Source organism: Herpailurus yagouaroundi, unplaced genomic scaffold (genome assembly GCF_014898765.1).
Source record: "Herpailurus yagouaroundi ecotype Mexico unplaced genomic scaffold, PumYag 100, whole genome shotgun sequence".
NCBI lineage: Eukaryota > Metazoa > Chordata > Mammalia > Carnivora > Felidae > Herpailurus > Herpailurus yagouaroundi.
The window spans coordinates 52,986,253-53,005,199 of record NW_024412391.1 but is presented as its reverse complement, the minus strand read 5'-3'; the positions used below and the strand labels follow the sequence as shown (position 1 = coordinate 53,005,199).

At 35.8% G+C, this 18,947-nt stretch overlaps 1 protein-coding gene across 2 annotated transcripts in view; it reads left to right on the top strand.

Moving 5' to 3' along the window:
• Positions 1-18,947, top strand: part of AHR (aryl hydrocarbon receptor) — a 53,497-nt gene that overhangs the window by 12,328 nt on the left and 22,222 nt on the right. For both annotated transcript variants that reach the window (XM_040472509.1, XM_040472508.1), the window contains exons 2-3: positions 636-823; positions 18,044-18,147. In XM_040472509.1, coding sequence (XP_040328443.1) covers positions 636-823; positions 18,044-18,147 — 292 coding nt within the window. The remainder of the gene's footprint in view (positions 1-635; positions 824-18,043; positions 18,148-18,947) is intronic.

Genomic DNA, 18,947 nt, shown 5'->3' with positions numbered 1-18,947 from the left:
AAGGAATTACAGTTAACCTCTAATATCTGTCACTCAGCAAATATAAATAATCAAAGCCAATTTTTTTTTTAAATATTGGAGGACCCCATTAAATGCCTAGATGACCATATAGAGGTGCCAGAAGGACTTTGAATAGTTGTCACTGACAGGATGAAAGTGTTAAATATAGGAAGCTGGGGTGATTAGGGTAGCTCCTATTTATCTACATCATAAATGATGCCAAGATGCTTCTTGAGGAAGATAGCAAAGGAAGCATAATCTTCACCTAATTAATTGCAGATTTCTTTTTCATTTCTTTCTGGAACAGTGTCTGGGTTTGAAAAAATAATCCCACTGGATTTGTTACTGGGAATCACTGTACCACAAATGTATGAAGTGAAGGAAGTATGAAGTATATAAGATGCACTCAGCATTTTCTTGAGTTCATAAGCTTTTAATAAAACATTATGAGGAGTTTTACCAATTTTTTTTGTTTTTCTTAATTACGATACAAAGGAGCCTTTTGAAGGGATTTACGTAAACTTGAGTAGACTTTTTGGTGTGTGTTTCATTAGAGAAATACCTGAAGAGCTATAATGCAATAGAAATTTTTATTTTTATCTATCTTATTTTGTGGTATTTTGTTTGTTTTTCAGTGTCAAGCCAATCCCACCTGAAGGAATCAAGTCCAATCCTTCCAAGCGACATAGAGACCGGCTTAATACAGAGTTGGACCGTTTGGCTAGCCTGCTGCCTTTTCCACAAGATGTTATTAATAAGCTGGACAAACTTTCAGTTCTCAGGCTCAGTGTCAGTTACCTAAGAGCCAAGAGCTTCTTTGATGGTAAGAAGAAGTTTTGTTTATTGCTATATATTAAAATTTAAGTAGCAGAGCCAAACTTGTAGTATTTCTAAAAATACGTGTTCCAGGTTCATTCATCAGAAAGATGCTTCCACTTGCCTGATTTGTAGTGTCATTCTGTGAAAATCATAGGTTTGAAAGTTATGTCCATATGGTTTCCAGTTCCACTACTCCTTCCAGTGCAATTTTTTAAAGTCTGTGGGCCGGCCCCCCCCCCCATTCTCTCAATGAAGGGAATAAAACACATATACTATGAGATATTTTTGCTTATTTCCTTCAATATGTTTGGGTAGATATTTATTCTTTAAAAAAATTATGTACACTTCTACTACTGTATATTAACCGTGTGTTTACTCCAGGAAAATGTAAATAATTTTATTCCACCAGAAGAAGTATTACATTACAGGAGTCAGAATTGGATTTCAATCTCATTGTGCCATGATAAACTATTTGATTTTAACCAAACCATTTAGCATCCCTATACCTCAGTTTACTCAGCCATGAAGTTACTTTCTAATCATATATGATTTCATAGCAATTAAGTATTTTATTGGAAATTTTTGTTGGAAAATAAAGTTTCATTGTATATTCTTATGTAAAATAATTCCTCAGTTTCTCTTTTTATCTGTTTATATGTCAGAAATAGATTTTTTTTCAGGAAATGTTGATTCTTTTAAATATATCATGCTATTTAACAAATAGTAGTAAAGAATTAGTGATAAAATCTGAGTGCCCTAGTCAGTGCTTCTCAAACTTTGAGTATCTACAAATCACATAGGGATCTTGCTAAGATGGGAGTTCTTATTTAGTAGGTTTAGGTGGTAGTCAGAGATTTTGCATTTTTTTTTTAACATTTATTTCGTTTTGAGAGACAGAAGTGAGACAGAACACCAGTGGGGGAGGGCAGAGAGAGATAAGGGACACAGCATCTGAAGCAGACTCCAGGCTCTGAGCTGTGAGCATAGAGCCCGATGTGGGGCTCAAACTCACAAGCTGTAAGATCATGACCTGAGCCGAAGTCAGACCCTTAACCGACTGAGCCACCCAAGCGGGCCAAGATTTTGCATTTCTCACAGGATCTCAGATACTGCTTCTGCTGCTGCCATAGACCCATCTACAGATACTTGAATTTATAATATGTGTTTAGAATATTGGAAAACAGTTATTTCCCTGCAGGTTTATATTTAAATGGTTTGCTGTGTTTAGTCTGGGCATTTTTTTATTTGCTTGCTGTGTATGATCTTTATTTTGGATAAAAACTATGTAGTTTAACAGTTGTGATTTGAGCAATGCACACTGATTATAAGGATAATCATTTCAGGTCAGATTATATGTTTAAAGGTTCATAGTAGACACTTAAAATTGTTTCTTATCTATAAAGTCTTTGAATTTTCCTTTACACCAGATCCTTCATCTCTAGGATGGGTTATGTGGGATTCGGGGTGTGTGTGTGTGTGTGTGTGTGTGTGTGTGTGTGTGTGTGTGTGTGTTTATCAACTAAACAGTAATTCTTTGATAGAGGTGGAACTAGAACCCTGGTTTCTGGATGCCCTGTGTTGTTTTTCCTAACTATCTTCCAATTACTTCTCTTTTCTGGGAACCATTTATATAGCACAGTCCTGAGGACTTTCCCCTGATCTGTGGTTCTCAAAGCGTAGTCCCCAGATAAGCAGCAGTAGTGTCACCTGGGAACTTGTTACAAATGCCAGATCTTGGGCCCACCCTAGACCTGCAGAATAAAACTCTGGTAGAGTGGTGGGGCTGGATGTATGTGGAAGTTTGGGAGCCCCTATCATAGACTGTAACCACTCCCAGCTTTGTGGAATAGCTGTCCTAATCCTCAGCATTAGTTCACATGCAGTGCTTACTGCTTGACCTTGTGGCAAGGGGTTCTATGACAAACAGGATCTGGTTTCTGCCCTTAGAAAGTTGACTGACTAGAAACCAGAGAGATGTTATTCCTTGACTTTGGTAAAGATGCATTGATGTTAGTCATTTTTGCCTTTTTGTTTCTTGCTCCTATATGATAGGAAATCAAACTATAAATGTTAAAAAGAGAAAAGGGGCACCTGGGTGGCTCAGTTAAGCATCTGCCTCTAGATTACCGCTAAGGTTATGATCTCACCGTTCCTGGGATTAAGCCCCATGTAGGGCTCTGCCCTTTAAGCATAGAGCCTGCTTGGGATTCTCTCTCTCTTTCTCTCTGTCTCTGTCTCTGTCTCTCTCCCTCTCCCCCTCTCCCTCTCTCCCTCTCCCCCACTCATTTGTGCATGTGTGAGCACAAGTGCCCCCTCCCCCTCTCTCTCTGTCTCTCTCTCTCAAAATAAATAAATACACTTAAAAAAAAGAAAAAAAAAGAAAAAATGTATAGATTGTGCCCTGTTTAGAAGTAGTGGGTAAGGGGCTCTTGGGTTGCTCAGTCAGTTAAGCATTGGACCAATCTCAGCTCAGGTCATGATCTCACGGTTCGTCAGTTTGAGCTCTGAATCGGGGTCTGTGCTGAAGGTGCAGAGCCTGCTTGGGATTCTCTCTCTTTCTTTTCTCTCTCTCTCTCTCTCTCTCCCTCTCTCCCTCTCTCCCTCTCTCTCTCCCTCCCTCTCTCTCTCCCTCTCTCCCTCTCTCCCTCTCTCCCTCTTCCTCTCCCTTTCTCTGCCCCTTCTACACACTGATTCTCCCTTTCTCTCTCAAAAAAAAATTAAAAGAAAAGAAATAGTGGGTTAGCATTGAACCTACTTAGCGAGTAGCCAGGTACCATTTAAGCGCTAACATAATTACCGTTTTCTAGGCCGTGTGTGTGTTTATATCTATGCACACACACATATGCTAATTAATATATGTATGTTTAATGTATAAATTTATATAGATAGATAGATATATTTTTTTCATGAGACACATGTGTCCTGTTGAATACCACAAGTAAGGTAGATTTCAAACCTACCTTACAAAGAATGTTATTATAGCATAGCTGGGCTCCTTTTGGAGATCTTACATATTAACAGTTATTTTCTTAGCTCTTCATTAATGAGTTAATTTTTCATTCTGGTTCAGTGTATTTAACAATAGGATCTTATTATCCTTCATCATTCCTTCATCAGTTACATTACCTTTAATTTTAGGTCCTTTGCATTACAGCTTTTAAACTTCAGTGTGTATCAGAATAACCTGGAAAGGTTATTAAAAGGCACATTCTAGGGCATGCCCCTCTTATTGCTGATTCTGAGTGGCTTCAGTGTAGAACCAAGGAATCTGTATTTTTATTATGGATCCTAGATGAGTCTGAGGCATTGATTTAACTTGGTTTTGATTACGCCTGAATTACTTAAAAATTTTTCTTTGCCTTCAGAAAAACAAATCCAAATGTACAAAATTTTAAGAAGAATATAAATGTGTTTGCTTAGGTTTTAGTGGAATGTATACCCTAAGTAGTTTCTTAAGTTGTTCACGGAATTAGATGGAAACTGAGAGATACAATCAGTAGAAAAGATTCCAGTCTTTTCCAGGCCTCCAGTGATGTAGGATGGCAATTCAATATTTTGAAAGGACGCAGACAGTTCAATTTTCAAGGTAATGTTTAAGATCTGAACAAATGCTAAATGCTACAAACCAGGAGACTTGGAGCATGCGGACAGTTTAGGATTCTAATGTGCAGTAAAACCACTCTCCTACTAGGGAAAACAGTATAGCGAAGTGAAGGGAAGCTCTAAGTGAATAACAGGATGCAAACAGGGGGTGTGTGATTCCTGCGGAAAGAACAATATAAACGAGTAATCATACAATCTTGTTAAAAAGGAAACTCAAGTTTTACTGTAACAATAGATATTTTTCCAAGAAAATACATCTATTTATTGCAAGTTTAAATAATCCAGCTTGGGTGGATCTTCTTAAACTTTGGAGCCATGACTCTAATACTGCTCTGACTGTCTGAAAAGCAGCACTTAGGATTTAAGTACACTACTATTTATCCATTTCTAATTGATCAAAACATTCTGAAATACAACTTTGAACAAAATATTTATTTTTCAAGTATGATAAAGTTAGCACTTTCTTTGACACTATTAGATTAAAATTATTATGTAATACATTTGTAATTCAGGATTGCACTTTATTCTAAACCCTGTGCAGGTGCTGAATTCACAAAAAAGAAAAAGGTAGAAAAAGATTTCTGCTGTCTAATAGCTCAAGGTCTAGTGTTTCAGCAACTGTGACAAATATAGTATGTGAAATCCTTTAAAAATGTACCTATTCAGTATTTATAATGCACTACTTAGGGAATATTTCAAAGGAAGTAAGAAGATTAGAAGTTTTGTTAGTTATTTTGGTTTGAACTGAAGAAATAATTGAGGGAATCTTTGAATACTGAATCCTTGAAAACTTGTAAACTATATTCTAGAAAATAAAGCTCAGACAATTATTTTTCAGTTTGTATTCTGTTTATGCCACAAATGAAGTAATCATTACAAACATTTTCATTTCTATATCATAGTGCTTTGTTTTTTCTGGTGCACCTAAAATTCCTATATATCGCCTGTTTCACTAACTAGAATGGAAACTCCTTGAGGGTATTATGTGTACTATTATACCTTAACACACTTAGAACAATGTCCGTCCCATAGTAGGCATTCAGTAAATATTTATTAACTCAGTTTCACTAACTTATATCTGAAAAACAATGTAAATTTCATGTTGAAATTTTAGATTATGGATTTAAATGTACAGTTGTGGGACTTAGTTTCAGATGTTAATATTTTGCTTTTGCCAGATACTCTCTCTGCTAGTAGCCAATTACAGTTTTTGGTTCTATCGGTTATTTTATTTTCTGTCCATAAATATGCAAATATGAGAAATATTTTATGGAATTGTAGCAGTAAATTTTTTTACATGGTCTCTGATTGGCTGGGTCATACAGTGAAGTGTGTATAAGAATTTAAAGATGCAAATGTGAAAGCTACATACATCTTTTTAGGATGAACTAGTATCAACTGTATCCTTCTCCAATCAGTACTTCCCTCTGCATTCCTTGCCTGTCTCTCTGCTCCTTTGCCTTCTCTTTATGAGTATTGTTCCTGATTCGCTGGTTCTTTGCTTCTTTGTTGGATGCTCCTTTTGTACCTGCCGGCAGTCTGGCAGTCTTGGGACTTAAAAAAATTTTTATTAGTGTAGACGGAATGTGCAAATAGAGCTAAGTATTTAAAAAAAAAAACCACTCCCTTTTGTAAATTTGATAAGAATAAGGTGATACTTTATTTTTAATTTATGCACAATGGACACACATAGACCTATTTTAAGGATTAATAACAATATATTAATAATGATAGATTAAAATAGTAAAAGCTGTTGAAGTTCTATTCAATTTCCTCAGTAACATTGCTCTTCTGGGTTCTCTTTTATTTTTCTGTGCCTATTTCTTTTTATAAAGACTCCTCTAAATTATGTATCTTTGAAGTTTCTTTGTAGAGTCTTTTCTGTCTTTAGAAAATTAATACCCAGGGGCACCTGGGTGGCTCATTTGGTTAAGCGTCTGACTTTTGATTTTGGCTCAAGTCATGATCTTGCAGTTCCTGGGATCAAAACCTGCATTGGGCATCTGCTAACAGCAGATTCTCTCTCTCCCTCTCTCTCTGCTCCTCCCCACTGACTGTGCACACACATTCTCTCTCAAATAAATAAACATAAATAAATCTTGAAAAAAAGAAAAAAATACCCACAATCCAAAATTGATGTTTTCTGATGTTGGTGATTAAACACAGTAAAGTGCCATTTTTGCCTGTCAAGGCAAATTAAATCAGACCAGAGGGGAGCCTGAGGACAGTTATAGGATCACATAGAGCTGTGACCTGACAAGTCAGTGTGGACTTAGGTCCTGGAAATACAGAATGGAAGACTGAAGTCTTTAACATTATATTTAAACTTTTTCACCGAATTCTAGAATGTTAAGATTAAACTATACTTTTTTAATTAAAAAGAAAAGAGGAGCATAAAAGGAAGACCCAAGTTACAAAATGAGTATTAAACTCGAATATCATGTTACCTCTGAGAGGGAAAATATCTAAGAAGTTTAAATAATTTACTGACTGTGACCAGTAATAGTTTATTCAGGGAGACTAGGATTTGGGTGGTTATAACCCAGCCTTTAAAATTGGGTGGTATTAAGGGAAAGGCTTGTTTCCTCTTGTATTGTGTCTATTAGTTCCACGTCTAACAGTGGACATTGGGTTTGTTGACTGATTGGAATCAGTATGGTAATGTCATATTCTTGGTAAGAGTAATTGTAGCATCTAAAAATTTGAGTTAGATTTCATTGTCTTTTTTAAAAATATTCATTATTATGTCAGTGTTGCATTTAAATTACTTTACTTTTGGACAGCATTCCCAAAATTACAATTCATATGTCTGCTGAGGCACAAGTATCTAATGAGGTAGAAAAGGCAGAAAAGTTTTCTTTCAGTGAGGCAATAGTACGGATCAGTGGCATGTAGTATTATGTCAATAAAATATTCATAGTATATATTACACCATTAAAATATAATTATTAACTGTGAAGTCTTTTACATACTCCATTATATATGTCATGGGTTATATTTTGTGACATCTTTATAATTGAGATACGTAAATTTAACCTGTGGAAAGGAAAACTTAAACACAAGAAAGAGATGATTTTGTCTAGGTTTCAGTAAGCCTGACAAGTTTGAGGACCTGAGATCTAATTCCCAACTCCTGCATAGGCAGCTATTATAGGGAGTGGTTTCTGGTTATTTTAAAAACTAAGTTACATAGGGGAAAATCATTCTGAACCATTACATGTACTTAAAATAATCACCAGTTTATAAAGTATAGTATTATTTACATAGTGGAATGTTCTAAATTCATGAAGTCTAAAAAATGCTCTAAGAGGGGAGGATAACAATAGTTAACTTACATGATGTGGTGATCTAACATTTAGTCAACCTCATTGTCGAATGTGGATCTTTGTTGACTTTATTTTAAATTAAAAAATTGCCCGTGCTCTTTTCTTGGTCTTCCTTTTGTCTTTAGTTAACAGTTCATTTCCAGTTCATTAGGTTTTCAAAAGAGAGCTATTGTGTTTATTCATTTTGAGCTTTGTGTTTCTCTGGATTTCAATCCTGTTTTGGTGTCTGAGTAACCCAGAACACTGTCTTGAGAAACATGTGCAGAGAATGAGCTTGAACAGGCAGAGAAATGAATTAAATAAAAAGCCCTTTCAGGGGTTGAAATTTTATAAAGTTTAAGGGTTTTATTATATGTGTGCTTTTCATTCATGGGATTTGTATGCTAATTTCATCTACATTATATAATTTTGAAGTTACTGTATAGCAAGTAGTTTGCAAAAGTTTCAGCAATGTGGTACCACAGCAAATGTGATTTCTTAATTCCAGAAAGTTCTATGGTAGGTTTGTTTGCGTAAATGATGAGCACGTTTGAAATCATCATATAGGATTCAGTTTCACTTATGTATGGTGTTATTTACCTTACTATAATTGAACTATATATTTTTTTCCAGAATTCATATTCTAAACGTGAAACTAATTATAACATTCATGATAGCTACATAATTAAAGCTATAAAATGTAAAGATTTAAAAATGTAAAGATTCAAGGGGCGCCTGGGTGGTGCAGTCGGTTAAGCGTCCGACTTCAGCCAGGTCACGATCTCGAGGTCCGTGAGTTCGAGCCCCGCGTCGGGCTCTGGGCTGGTGGCTCAGAGCCTGGACCCTGTTTCTGATTCTGTGTCTCCCTCTCTCTCTGCCCCTCTCCCGTTCATGCTCTGTCTCTCTCTGTCCCCCCAAAAATAAATAAACGTTAAAAAAAAAATAAAAAAAAAATGTAAAGGTTCTTTTAAATTTTAAAGTATGGACTTTCTATAATCTAATCGATGTAAACTGAAACAGGGACAAATAAAAGGAATAGTAGAATATTTTTATTGAGTCCAGTTGAAGTTGTATTAAATCCTGGCTCTTACATTTAATAACATGATCTCTTTGGATAAGGAATATACTTTCTCTTTTCTTCAGATATTGTAACTTACAAGATTCATTAGATTCTGTGAATAAATTTAACATTTTATGATATTTTATATAGGATACTTTCATCACTGAGTATTTATTTGCTTTGATAGGTATTTTCAAAAAAGACAACAAGTGCATATTAAAGATTCAGACTGAACCTGAACTTGCTATATCTTTTATTTGTTTTGCTTTTTTTCCTCTTGTAAATTTACTGCTTTTTAAATGGGTTTTCTCTTTGATCATACTTAGCGTTATATGTCTGTAGGATCCTTAATTGCTTGGCCATGAGCAGGTCCAGGTGGTCATAAATTGATGCGTTTAGCTTTTTTTTTTTTTTTAGGAAGATTACCATTGGGGTAATATTAAAAACAATTTTTTTAATGTTTATTTTATTTTTGAGAGAGAGAGAGACAGAACATGAGCAGGGGAAGGGCAGAGAGAGAGGGAGACACAGAATCTGAAGCAGGCTCCAGGCTCCGAGCTGCCAGCACAGAGCCGGATGTGGGGCTCAAACCCACGAATCATGAGATCCTGACCTGAGCTGAAGTCAGACGCATAACCTACTGAGGCACCTGGGCACACCCATTGGGGTAATATTAAAGCCCTCCAACTTGCAATTTTTCCTTTTTTCCCCCAAATAAAGATTTTAAATGTCTGTAGTTAATTAGATATTTTTTGTGTGTGTTAATTTGATTTTTGTGTGTGTGTGTGATCTGGTTAATGCAAATCTACAGCATCATCTTGTTGTAGTGTTTTAGAAATTGTATTTACGTATAGTAGAAAATTAATCGCTTTAAGGCCTGATATAGTTACATTAATTAATCGCTTTAAGGCCTGAAATATAGTTACATTACCATTAATCATTTTTAGTTAGTAATCATATTTATGTCGTATTTTGAAATCATGCTTTTACAGCTTTTCTACTTTTTGATCAACCATTTTTTAAAAAAAATTTTAACGTTCATTCATTTTTGAGAGACAAACACAGAACACGAGTGGAGGAGGGGCAGAGAGAGAGGGAGACACAGAATCCGAAGCAGGCTCCAGGCTCCCTGCTCCCAGCTGTCAGCACAGAGCCTGATGCAGGGCTCGAACCCACAAACCGTGAAGTTATGACCTGAGCCAAAGTCAGACACTTAACTGACTGAGCCACCCAGGCACCCCATAGCTCAAATTCTTGTTTGTTCAATAGCTGGTGATTTAGATTTTGGAATCATTATAATACAGTTGAAATAATATTTTAAACCATGAAAGTGAATAAAATATTCCAGAGGAGAGCACATAGAATAAGACAGGAAATACCAGAGATGAGAGAGCAAATCTATGTGTACACAGAGTATGAAACTGTGCTGAGGTGAGACTTTGCTTAAAGATGCCTTCATTTGGATGTATTACTTGGCAGTCAAAAAGAATGAAATCTTGCCTTTTGCAACAAGGTGGATGGAACTAGAGTGTATTATGCTAAGCGAGATTAGAGAAGTGTCAGAGAAAGACAAATATCATATGACTTCACTCATATGCGGAATTTAAGATATAAAACAGATGAACATAAGGGAAGGGAAGCAAAATTAATATAAAAACAGAGGGGGACAAAACATAAGAAACTTAAATATAGAGAACAAACTGAGGGTTGGTGGAGAGGTTGTGGGTGGTGGGATGGGCAAAATGGGAGGAGCATTAAGGAGGATACTGGATGTTATATGTAGGGGACGAATCCCCGGATTCTACTCCTGAAATCATTACAGCATTATATACTAACTATCTTGGATGTAAATTTGAAGATGTATATCCATGAAAAAAAAAAAGATACCTTCTTTTGCTATTTCAAGTTCTTAGAGGCTCAAAAGAAAATTGCACGTGAAAGTGTAAACTAAAATGACATCAGAGTCCAGAGAGAAAAATTACATTACTGCAGGAGATCATTTCTGGCCCCTGACCGTCCATAGAAGCCAGAAAGCCATTCAGGTGCTTGCTGTAGAGGTTGGGAAGGGAAACAAGCAAGTCACTTCGAATCAATCTAACCTAAAATTGTATTGAATTATTTTGCTTTCTTCTAGCCTTAAATTTTCTCATATGATGTGGCGTGCCTCTTATGGTCACTTTTACAGATATTGTTGTCAACTGGAGTGTTAATTGTGTCTAGTGTCATTAAGTCTGGTCTCTCTGTTATGGAGTCAGCCTCCTGTCTCTTTATCTTAGGATGGCAGAGACAGATTGTCACGGAACAAAAGCACTGGCAGGCAGGAGACATAGAGGCTAAGCCTTTGGCCTTAGATAAGACCTTTAACCTCACTGTTGCCCAGAGCCTTCATCGTCTCAGCATGGACAATAAGAATGTTTGCCTCCCTCATGTGCTAAGTTTGTGGTGGATTTATCCTAAAAGTATGAGCTGTATGAAGTAAATTTTACAACTTAAATTTTATATAAATTATAATTATTAATTACAGAACACTGATATTTTAGTTCTTTTAATGGGCAATTTTGTTGTCATTGTTGGATATGCATAGAGGCCTTTCAGACCTGGCGTTAATATTTTCTGACAATCTCTTGAGTTAATTTTATATTTTGATTTAGAGATACAAATTTGCTAGTAAACTTTTTAGTGTTTAAGCATAATATGTAATTATTTATTTCCCCATATTGTTTCCTCTTCAGAAGTGGCACACACTGAAATCTAGACACTTTGTTCAGGGAAAAGTGACATGGCTTGCTTTGGTGAGGAATACACTGTGGGCTATGTGCTACTTGCTGTATTTGTATATATACAGAATTTTTTGTTACTGCTTTATATTTTAGTCTTAAATTATGTGCTTCTGTTTTGATCTTTATAAAAGTGGCATTGAGTCATTTACTGAAGACATTCATATTAATGAAAGCACTCTTTAAGCAGAGGAATAATAATTTTAAAAAAATAATAAGAGAATGAGATTCAGAACATTTAAAAGTTTGTGAATTTCTAGAGTCACTGGTTCTCAAAATGTGGCACCTGGTCCCAGCATCACTTGGGAACTTGTTAGCAACGCAAACTATAAGGCCCCATCCTCGATCTCCTAAATCAGAAATTTTAGAGGGTGAGGTCCCGCAGTGTCTTTTAATAGCCGTAGCCTTATAAGTAATTGTACTGTCTATGAACGTTTGAGAATCACTGCTTTAATTGGTTAAATTCTGCTACTTGGAATGCAGTTTGAATTCCAGTCTTGAATATGTAGAAAGCTCAGTGCAACTCGTTCCCCACTACAAAGGTAAACTAACTGCTCTTGTTGGTTCCATGACCTCAGGGCCCTAACACAGTTACAGTAGAATTGATTATCACTAAATGGAAAACTGGGGAAACGTTAAATAACATCTAGTCAATTTCCACTTAATTGAGAGCAGGAATAGGTCTAACTTTTAAGGACTTACTTGGCTTTAAAATAATGTGTTTTAGGTTGGCTAAAAAGATAGACTACCAGTCATGCAACCTACATTCATTCTTAAAGATAGAAGCATGCATTTGCATTTTCAAAACCTGAATATCCTTTTTTCTGCCTTTGGTGATTAGAAATTTCTAGGTAGAAAAAAAAATCTGTCAATATCATAGGGGAAAGTATGGTGTAAACTATATAGACCTAGTCTTTGTGTCCTAGGAACTCAGCATGTAGAATAGTTTTCTGGAATTTCAGTTTCTTCCTTCTTTCCCTCAAAAGAAGAACACTTCATTTACAAACAAAAACTTAGAGTTGAAATATTTCTTTTACCCCAAAGTATGTAGAAGAAGCTCTCCTTAGGTACAGGTAATATATTATTTGGAAATTATTTATAAATACTTATCCATATTGGACTAAACTAGGAATGTTTTGTTTATATTTAAGAATTACTGCATTACTTAACTCTTCCTAATTTATAGAAGTTTATGTGGTTGAATTTTATAGTGATAGCTTTGCTCTCTCTTATATCAGTGTGCAAATGGAATTTACCTTTTTCTGCCAGAAGTAATAAAAGGGAAAATAATAATTATTAAATAAATTGAATTTAAATCAATAAGTAGAGATTTAAAAATCTTATGCTTTTTCCTGGCAAGATACTTACCATGTCATCTTTCTGTTTAATTACAAATACAGTAGCCTACAAAATATAATTTACCATATGCAATATTTCTTCCTCATGAATTTCTCTGTTGAACACTTCAGAGCATGCTTTCAAAGAGGAAATATTTACTTTATAGGAGAAATGGAAATCCAAGCTTAGATGTATAAGGAAGGAAGGTGTCATATAGGAAATGGATATGGTTAAATACACATGGGAGTTAAGACTTGAATCACTTGTTTAAATGACCATTTGATAATGCTCCGATGATATTTAACCTCTAGATTCATTCATCCATTAGATTAAATTATTGTATAATGGCTTCAGTGACTTCTCAATGAAGAATTAGGTGAAATATTTTGATGCTATAAAATCTTAATATTCCTCAGACTGTTCAAAGTCACATCTTTATATTTTAGAAAGTGTATTTTTGCAGATGGAGAGGATTTTAACAAGTGTCTGTTTATTATAGCAAATGCTTCTCATGTAACAGAATTGGCTGTGACTTAACTTTCAGATGCTACATTTTGTTTCTGTGAAATATTGTATATTTCATTCCAGTGATGTAATGTGTAAGTGTCCTATGCATCTGATTATTCATATAACTTTTATAACAATTCATCATTGTGAAGTGCTTTGAAATCTATAATGTATAGGCATCATAGCAGTCCTAATAGATGATATTCATTAATATTCCCTGTTTAGAAATGAAAATATGCTCAGTTATCTCTGGTGTGCATTAAAAAAATTTTTTTAAGTTTATTTATTTTGAGAGACAGTGTGAGTGGTGGAGGGGCAGAAAGAAGGAGAGAGAGAATCCTAAGCAGACTCCATACTGCCAGTGCAGAGCCTGACGTGAGGCTTGAACTCATGAAATCTCGAGATTATGACCTGAGCTGAAACCAAGAGTCAGATGCTTAACCGACTGAACCACCTAGGTGCCCCCCTGATGTGCATTTTCAGTGTCGATTTTCATAACGATTTGAGGGTATATCAACTCAACATATAGCCCATTATCTCAATTATCTCAATCCTGGGCTGTAAATTGTTATTCTAGGTATTACTTAGGTACTCCACATCTTACTTTAGCCCTAACAAGAATTTGTCTCCAGAAGTATCCTTGTCCTCACTTAAAGATGAAGACACTAAAGGTCAAAGGTGGTTGGCGTAGGTGAGGGGTCCAGCATGTGGTTAATAATAGCTTGCACAAGTAGGCTACCTGCGTTTGATCTAGACTTCACTGCTTTAAGCCCTCTGACCTGGAGACGGTTTCCTAACCTCTCTAAGTCTCAGTTTCATTGAAAGGACAAAATAATACCAATCTCCCAGGATACTGTTTGGAAGACTGATAAGATCTAGTGTATGGAAACTGCTTGGCATACAGTGTGTGCTCAGTTACGTATCACATCTTATTACTAAGGAAATTATTTTAGGCCACTTCTATGGTAGGAAGTACACTGGTGCCAGTACCCCAAGTCATCTCACTCTTCTGTGGCTTTCTAATCAAGGGGAGAAATGCATACATGAAAATGACTCGTATTAAAGTAGCTCAAGCAGTTTTAAGAAGGGAGAGGTGGTAGGTATGAGGTCAGGAAACAGAGGACAAACTTCATGGAGGGGCATAGTTTGGGACTGGAGGCCCAGACGTAAAGTAAGATCTCTAAAAAGTCACATTAGTATATTTGTAAAACGAGAATGCGAAGGGAATGCATCTTTCCTGGACTCATCTTTGCACAGTATTTATTTAAATCCTTATTAGCCTTATTAACTAGTTATTAACTAGTTATTAACCTTAAACCTAAGAGCAACAGAAATATCTTTGGAAGAACTCTCCAGTGATCCTTCCCTAATATGTAGTTGTCACTTTTCCTACTTAAGCAGTTATACGTATTAAACATAAACCTTCCAACATTTAGAATTGTAAGCCCTGTTGTTTAAAAAGGGTTTGTTTTCTTTTTTCTTCCAAGATCCTGTAAAACTTTAATTAAATCCCATTTTGCTACTTAATCATTTCTGACATTCTTAGTTCTTTATTTCTATAACTTCTATTCCCAGCTAAGGACAGAGTCTGATTTCTAATTACATCGGCTAATATCCCTAATACAAAGCCAGAAACAAATTGTAACTTGTTCTGAGTTGAATAGTGTCAGTGGTCCAGTAGCTCTGGTTGGAACTGACACCAGTTGTTTTAATTGAAAATTAATTTTAAGAGATTCCTGATAATTTAGACATTTTAAAATTTGACACTAGTAATATCTGTCCATTTTTATAATTACATACTTTGCTTTTTGCAATGTGTAGGTTTTGGTTTTGTTGTTTTCTTTTTAACAGTAAACCTTTTTTTCTTTAATATGAAATTTATTGTCAAATTGCTTTCCATACAACACCCGTTGCTCATCCCAACAGGTGCCCTCTTCAATGCCCATCACCTACCCTCCCCTCCCTCCCACCCCCATCAACCCTCAGTTTGTTCTCAGTTTTTAACAGTCTCTTATATTTTGGCTCCCTCCCTCTCTAACTTTTTTTTTTTTCCCTTCCCCTCCCCCATGGTCTTCTGTTAAGTTTCTCAGGATCCACATAAGAGTGAAAACATATGGTATCTGTCTTTCTCTGTATGACTTATTTCACTTAGCATAACATTCTCCAGTTCAATCTACGTTGCTACAAAAGGCCATATTTCATTCTTTTTCATTGCCACGTAGTATTCCATTGTGTATATAACCCACAATTTCTTTATCCATTCATCAGTTGATGGACATTCAGGCTCTTTCCATAATTTGGCTGTTGTTGAAAGTGCTGCTATAAACATTGGGGTACAAGTGCCCCTATGCATCAGCACTCCTGTATCTCTTGGCTAAATTCCTAGCAGTGTTATTGCTGGGAACCCTCTTGCGCTGTTGGTGACAATGCAAACTGGTGCAGCCACTCTGGAAAACAGTGTGGAGGTTCCTCAAAAAATGAATAATAGATCTACCCTATGACCCAGCACTAGCACCGCTCGGAAGTTAACAGTAAACTTACTGACATTTGGTGTAACTCTTTTTTTTTTTTTTTTAATGTTTATTTACCTTTGAGAGAGAGAGACACAGAGCACAAGTGGGGGAGGGGCAGACAGAGAGGGAGACAGAGAGGGAGACACAGAATCCCAAGCAAGCTCCAGGCTCCAAGCTGTCAGCACAGAGCCTGATGTGGGGCTTGAACTCACAAATGGTGAGATCATGACCTGAGCCGAAGTCAGACGCTCAACCCACTGAGCCACCCAGGCACCCCTGGTGTAACTCTTAAATGGTGCCTTGCACTGGAGCTTTTGGAAAAGTGAGAGTATAGTTAACGCTGACATTGTGAGGTTTTAATGCACTCAGTCAAATTTGACCATTAGAAAGCAAGCAGCAACAGAACAGGAAAGGAGAAAAAGCCTTTTTCTCTTCTACTTACATTGAGAAAGATTAACCATTTCCTTTGGTCTTGATTAACTGTTAGATCAATTTGTGTACCTCAACCTATTTTTTTGGCCCAAGGAAATATGTTCTTTGGCCTCTTGAAATTGTTACATTCAGAGGCCAAACTTTTGGCCTCTTCTTTCAAAGTGGTATGTTTCAAGTTCTGCAAAAGCAAGAACTTGGCATAAGATTCCAGTGTGACACATGCACTGATTTACCAGAAAATATACTTCAGCGTGAAAATGTTTTATATGTGAGGCTTTGCTCAACTGGAGAGAAAATCTGGTTATTAGTAAATCTTGTTTTTTGCCAAGCCAGATTATCTTTGGTGCAATAAAAATCTAATGAAATGAGTCTTAAAAGGAATGTCAAAGTCAGTTTCACTTAATGATTTCTCTTATTTGACATTGAAGGTTAAAAATAGATCAGAAAAATGGAAATACTGTATTGTAATTGTATCTAAAAGGTTGCATATTATAACAAGATAATCTATAGGATCTGGGAAACACTGCTAATAATTTACCATTTATTAAATTACTATTGAGCTGCTGAATGCCAGGAACTTCACATATATTCTCATTACTCTTCACAATAACCCTGCAAAATTGTTTTTTTGTTTGTTTGGTTTTGATTACCAGTTCACATATTAGGACAGAGGCTCAAAGACCCTACACATTTTAATAAATGGCAAAGCTAAGATTTGAACTTAATTCTGCCAGATACTACTGTTAAATGAGATAATATTTGAGAGTGCTTGGAAAAATTCTAAGAACATAGCAGCTTTATTAGTACCCTCAGCTGTCGTGCCTCCTAAGCTACACACACACACACACACACACACACACACACACACACACACTATGAAGAAGAGAGATGGGAGGGGAGGAGAGAGAGCATTATAAAATGCTACCTCCAGAAGTAAGCATCCCACCATGGCAACAGACTTCCCCTTCAATCCATAATCCACAAGCAGTTAGGAAGGGGAAGGCATTTTACAGGATGGAATACATAGGAATAAACATAAAAATGTACAAATCTTTTTTTGTGGAAACTTTAAAATATTCTAGTGAGACAAAAAAATGCAGATATGAACAAAAGGAAGAAAATGCATGTTCTTGGATAGAATGATTCAAAATCACAACGATGTTAATTCTCCATGAGTTGATTTATAAATTTAGCAAGACTCTGCTAACAATACTAATCCCTTTTTCACCCAAAAGTTAGACAAGAAGATTCTAAACTTGATGGAAATATATTTCTTAATAAAGCATATGGTTGATTCTTTCTCCTCACCACTACTAGTTCACTGTTTAGATAAGTGTATATTAGTATGAAAATCATTTATTTTCATGAGTAAAGAGAAATGGGAGGCGTAGTTATAGAGGTACCATGCAGGTCTTTAAAACTCTTAAGTTATGTGCCAGAAATCATAATGAGCTCATCAGAAGTTGTTTCTATTAATTTAAATAAATTATTTATTTGTAATTAATAATTTTTAGCAATCTGTCCATTGACTTGGAAACCGTTCATTGACAAAGGAATATTTGCTTAGTTGTTATAGTAGCAGTAGACACCGGTATTTCAAATTGTGTCTTTGTTAGGTATATAGAGACTTTTCCATTATAGCCCTTTGAAATCGCTCACTCTATCGTTGCTTTTTCCTTTTCTCCACAGTTGCATTACAGGCCTCCCCAGCTGACAGAAATGGAATTCAGGAAAACTGTAGAACAAAATTCAGAGAAGGCCTGAGTCTGCAAGAAGGAGAATTCTTATTACAGGTGAATTTTATTTTTTTTTTTTAATTTTTTTTTTCCAACATTTATTTATTTTTGGGACAGAGAGAGACAGAGCATGAATGGGGGAGGGGCAGAGAGAGAGGGAGACACAGAATTGGAAACAGGCTCCAGGCTCCGAGCCATCAGCCCAGAGCCTGATGCGGGGCTCGAACTCACAGACCGCGAGATCGTGACCTGGCTGAAGTCGGACGCTTAACCAACTGCGCCACCCAGGCGCCCCTACAGGTGAATTTTAGTAAATATAGCTTCTCCTAATAAAAAACATTGTAAATGGAAGACTAATTGATCAGTCTTTCAGTTACTCCCCTTTACTTAGAACTCACCCAGGGTGCTTCATGCCACGTTTACTGGGACTGCAACAGTGGTATAATGCTACTATATGAAAAAGTGTAATGGTATCGAGTAGATTAGAAGTCTACCTATCAGTTTCCCTATTGTATTTCTTTAAATAGCAAAACTCCTACATTATTTTAAAGGTTCTCATTTAAGACACCGAATTTATATGTACCCCTTCAGGACTATAGCTTCATTAAAGCAGTTAATTGTATTTACTTAACAGTTCAAAAATGTTCTTACCTGAATTTTATTTTTCACTATGTTCTTAACTCTTAGCTATGGGGTATGTCTTATCAACATGCTACAGATTTTCTTAACAGCTGTAAGTCCTAATTTTTGTTTTAGAACTTAGTTTCTAGATTTGTCTGTGAACATATTTTAATTTAATTTTCTTTTTTTTTACTCTATTTCTTGGAATTGATAGGATGCTTGATTGTCAGCTAAAA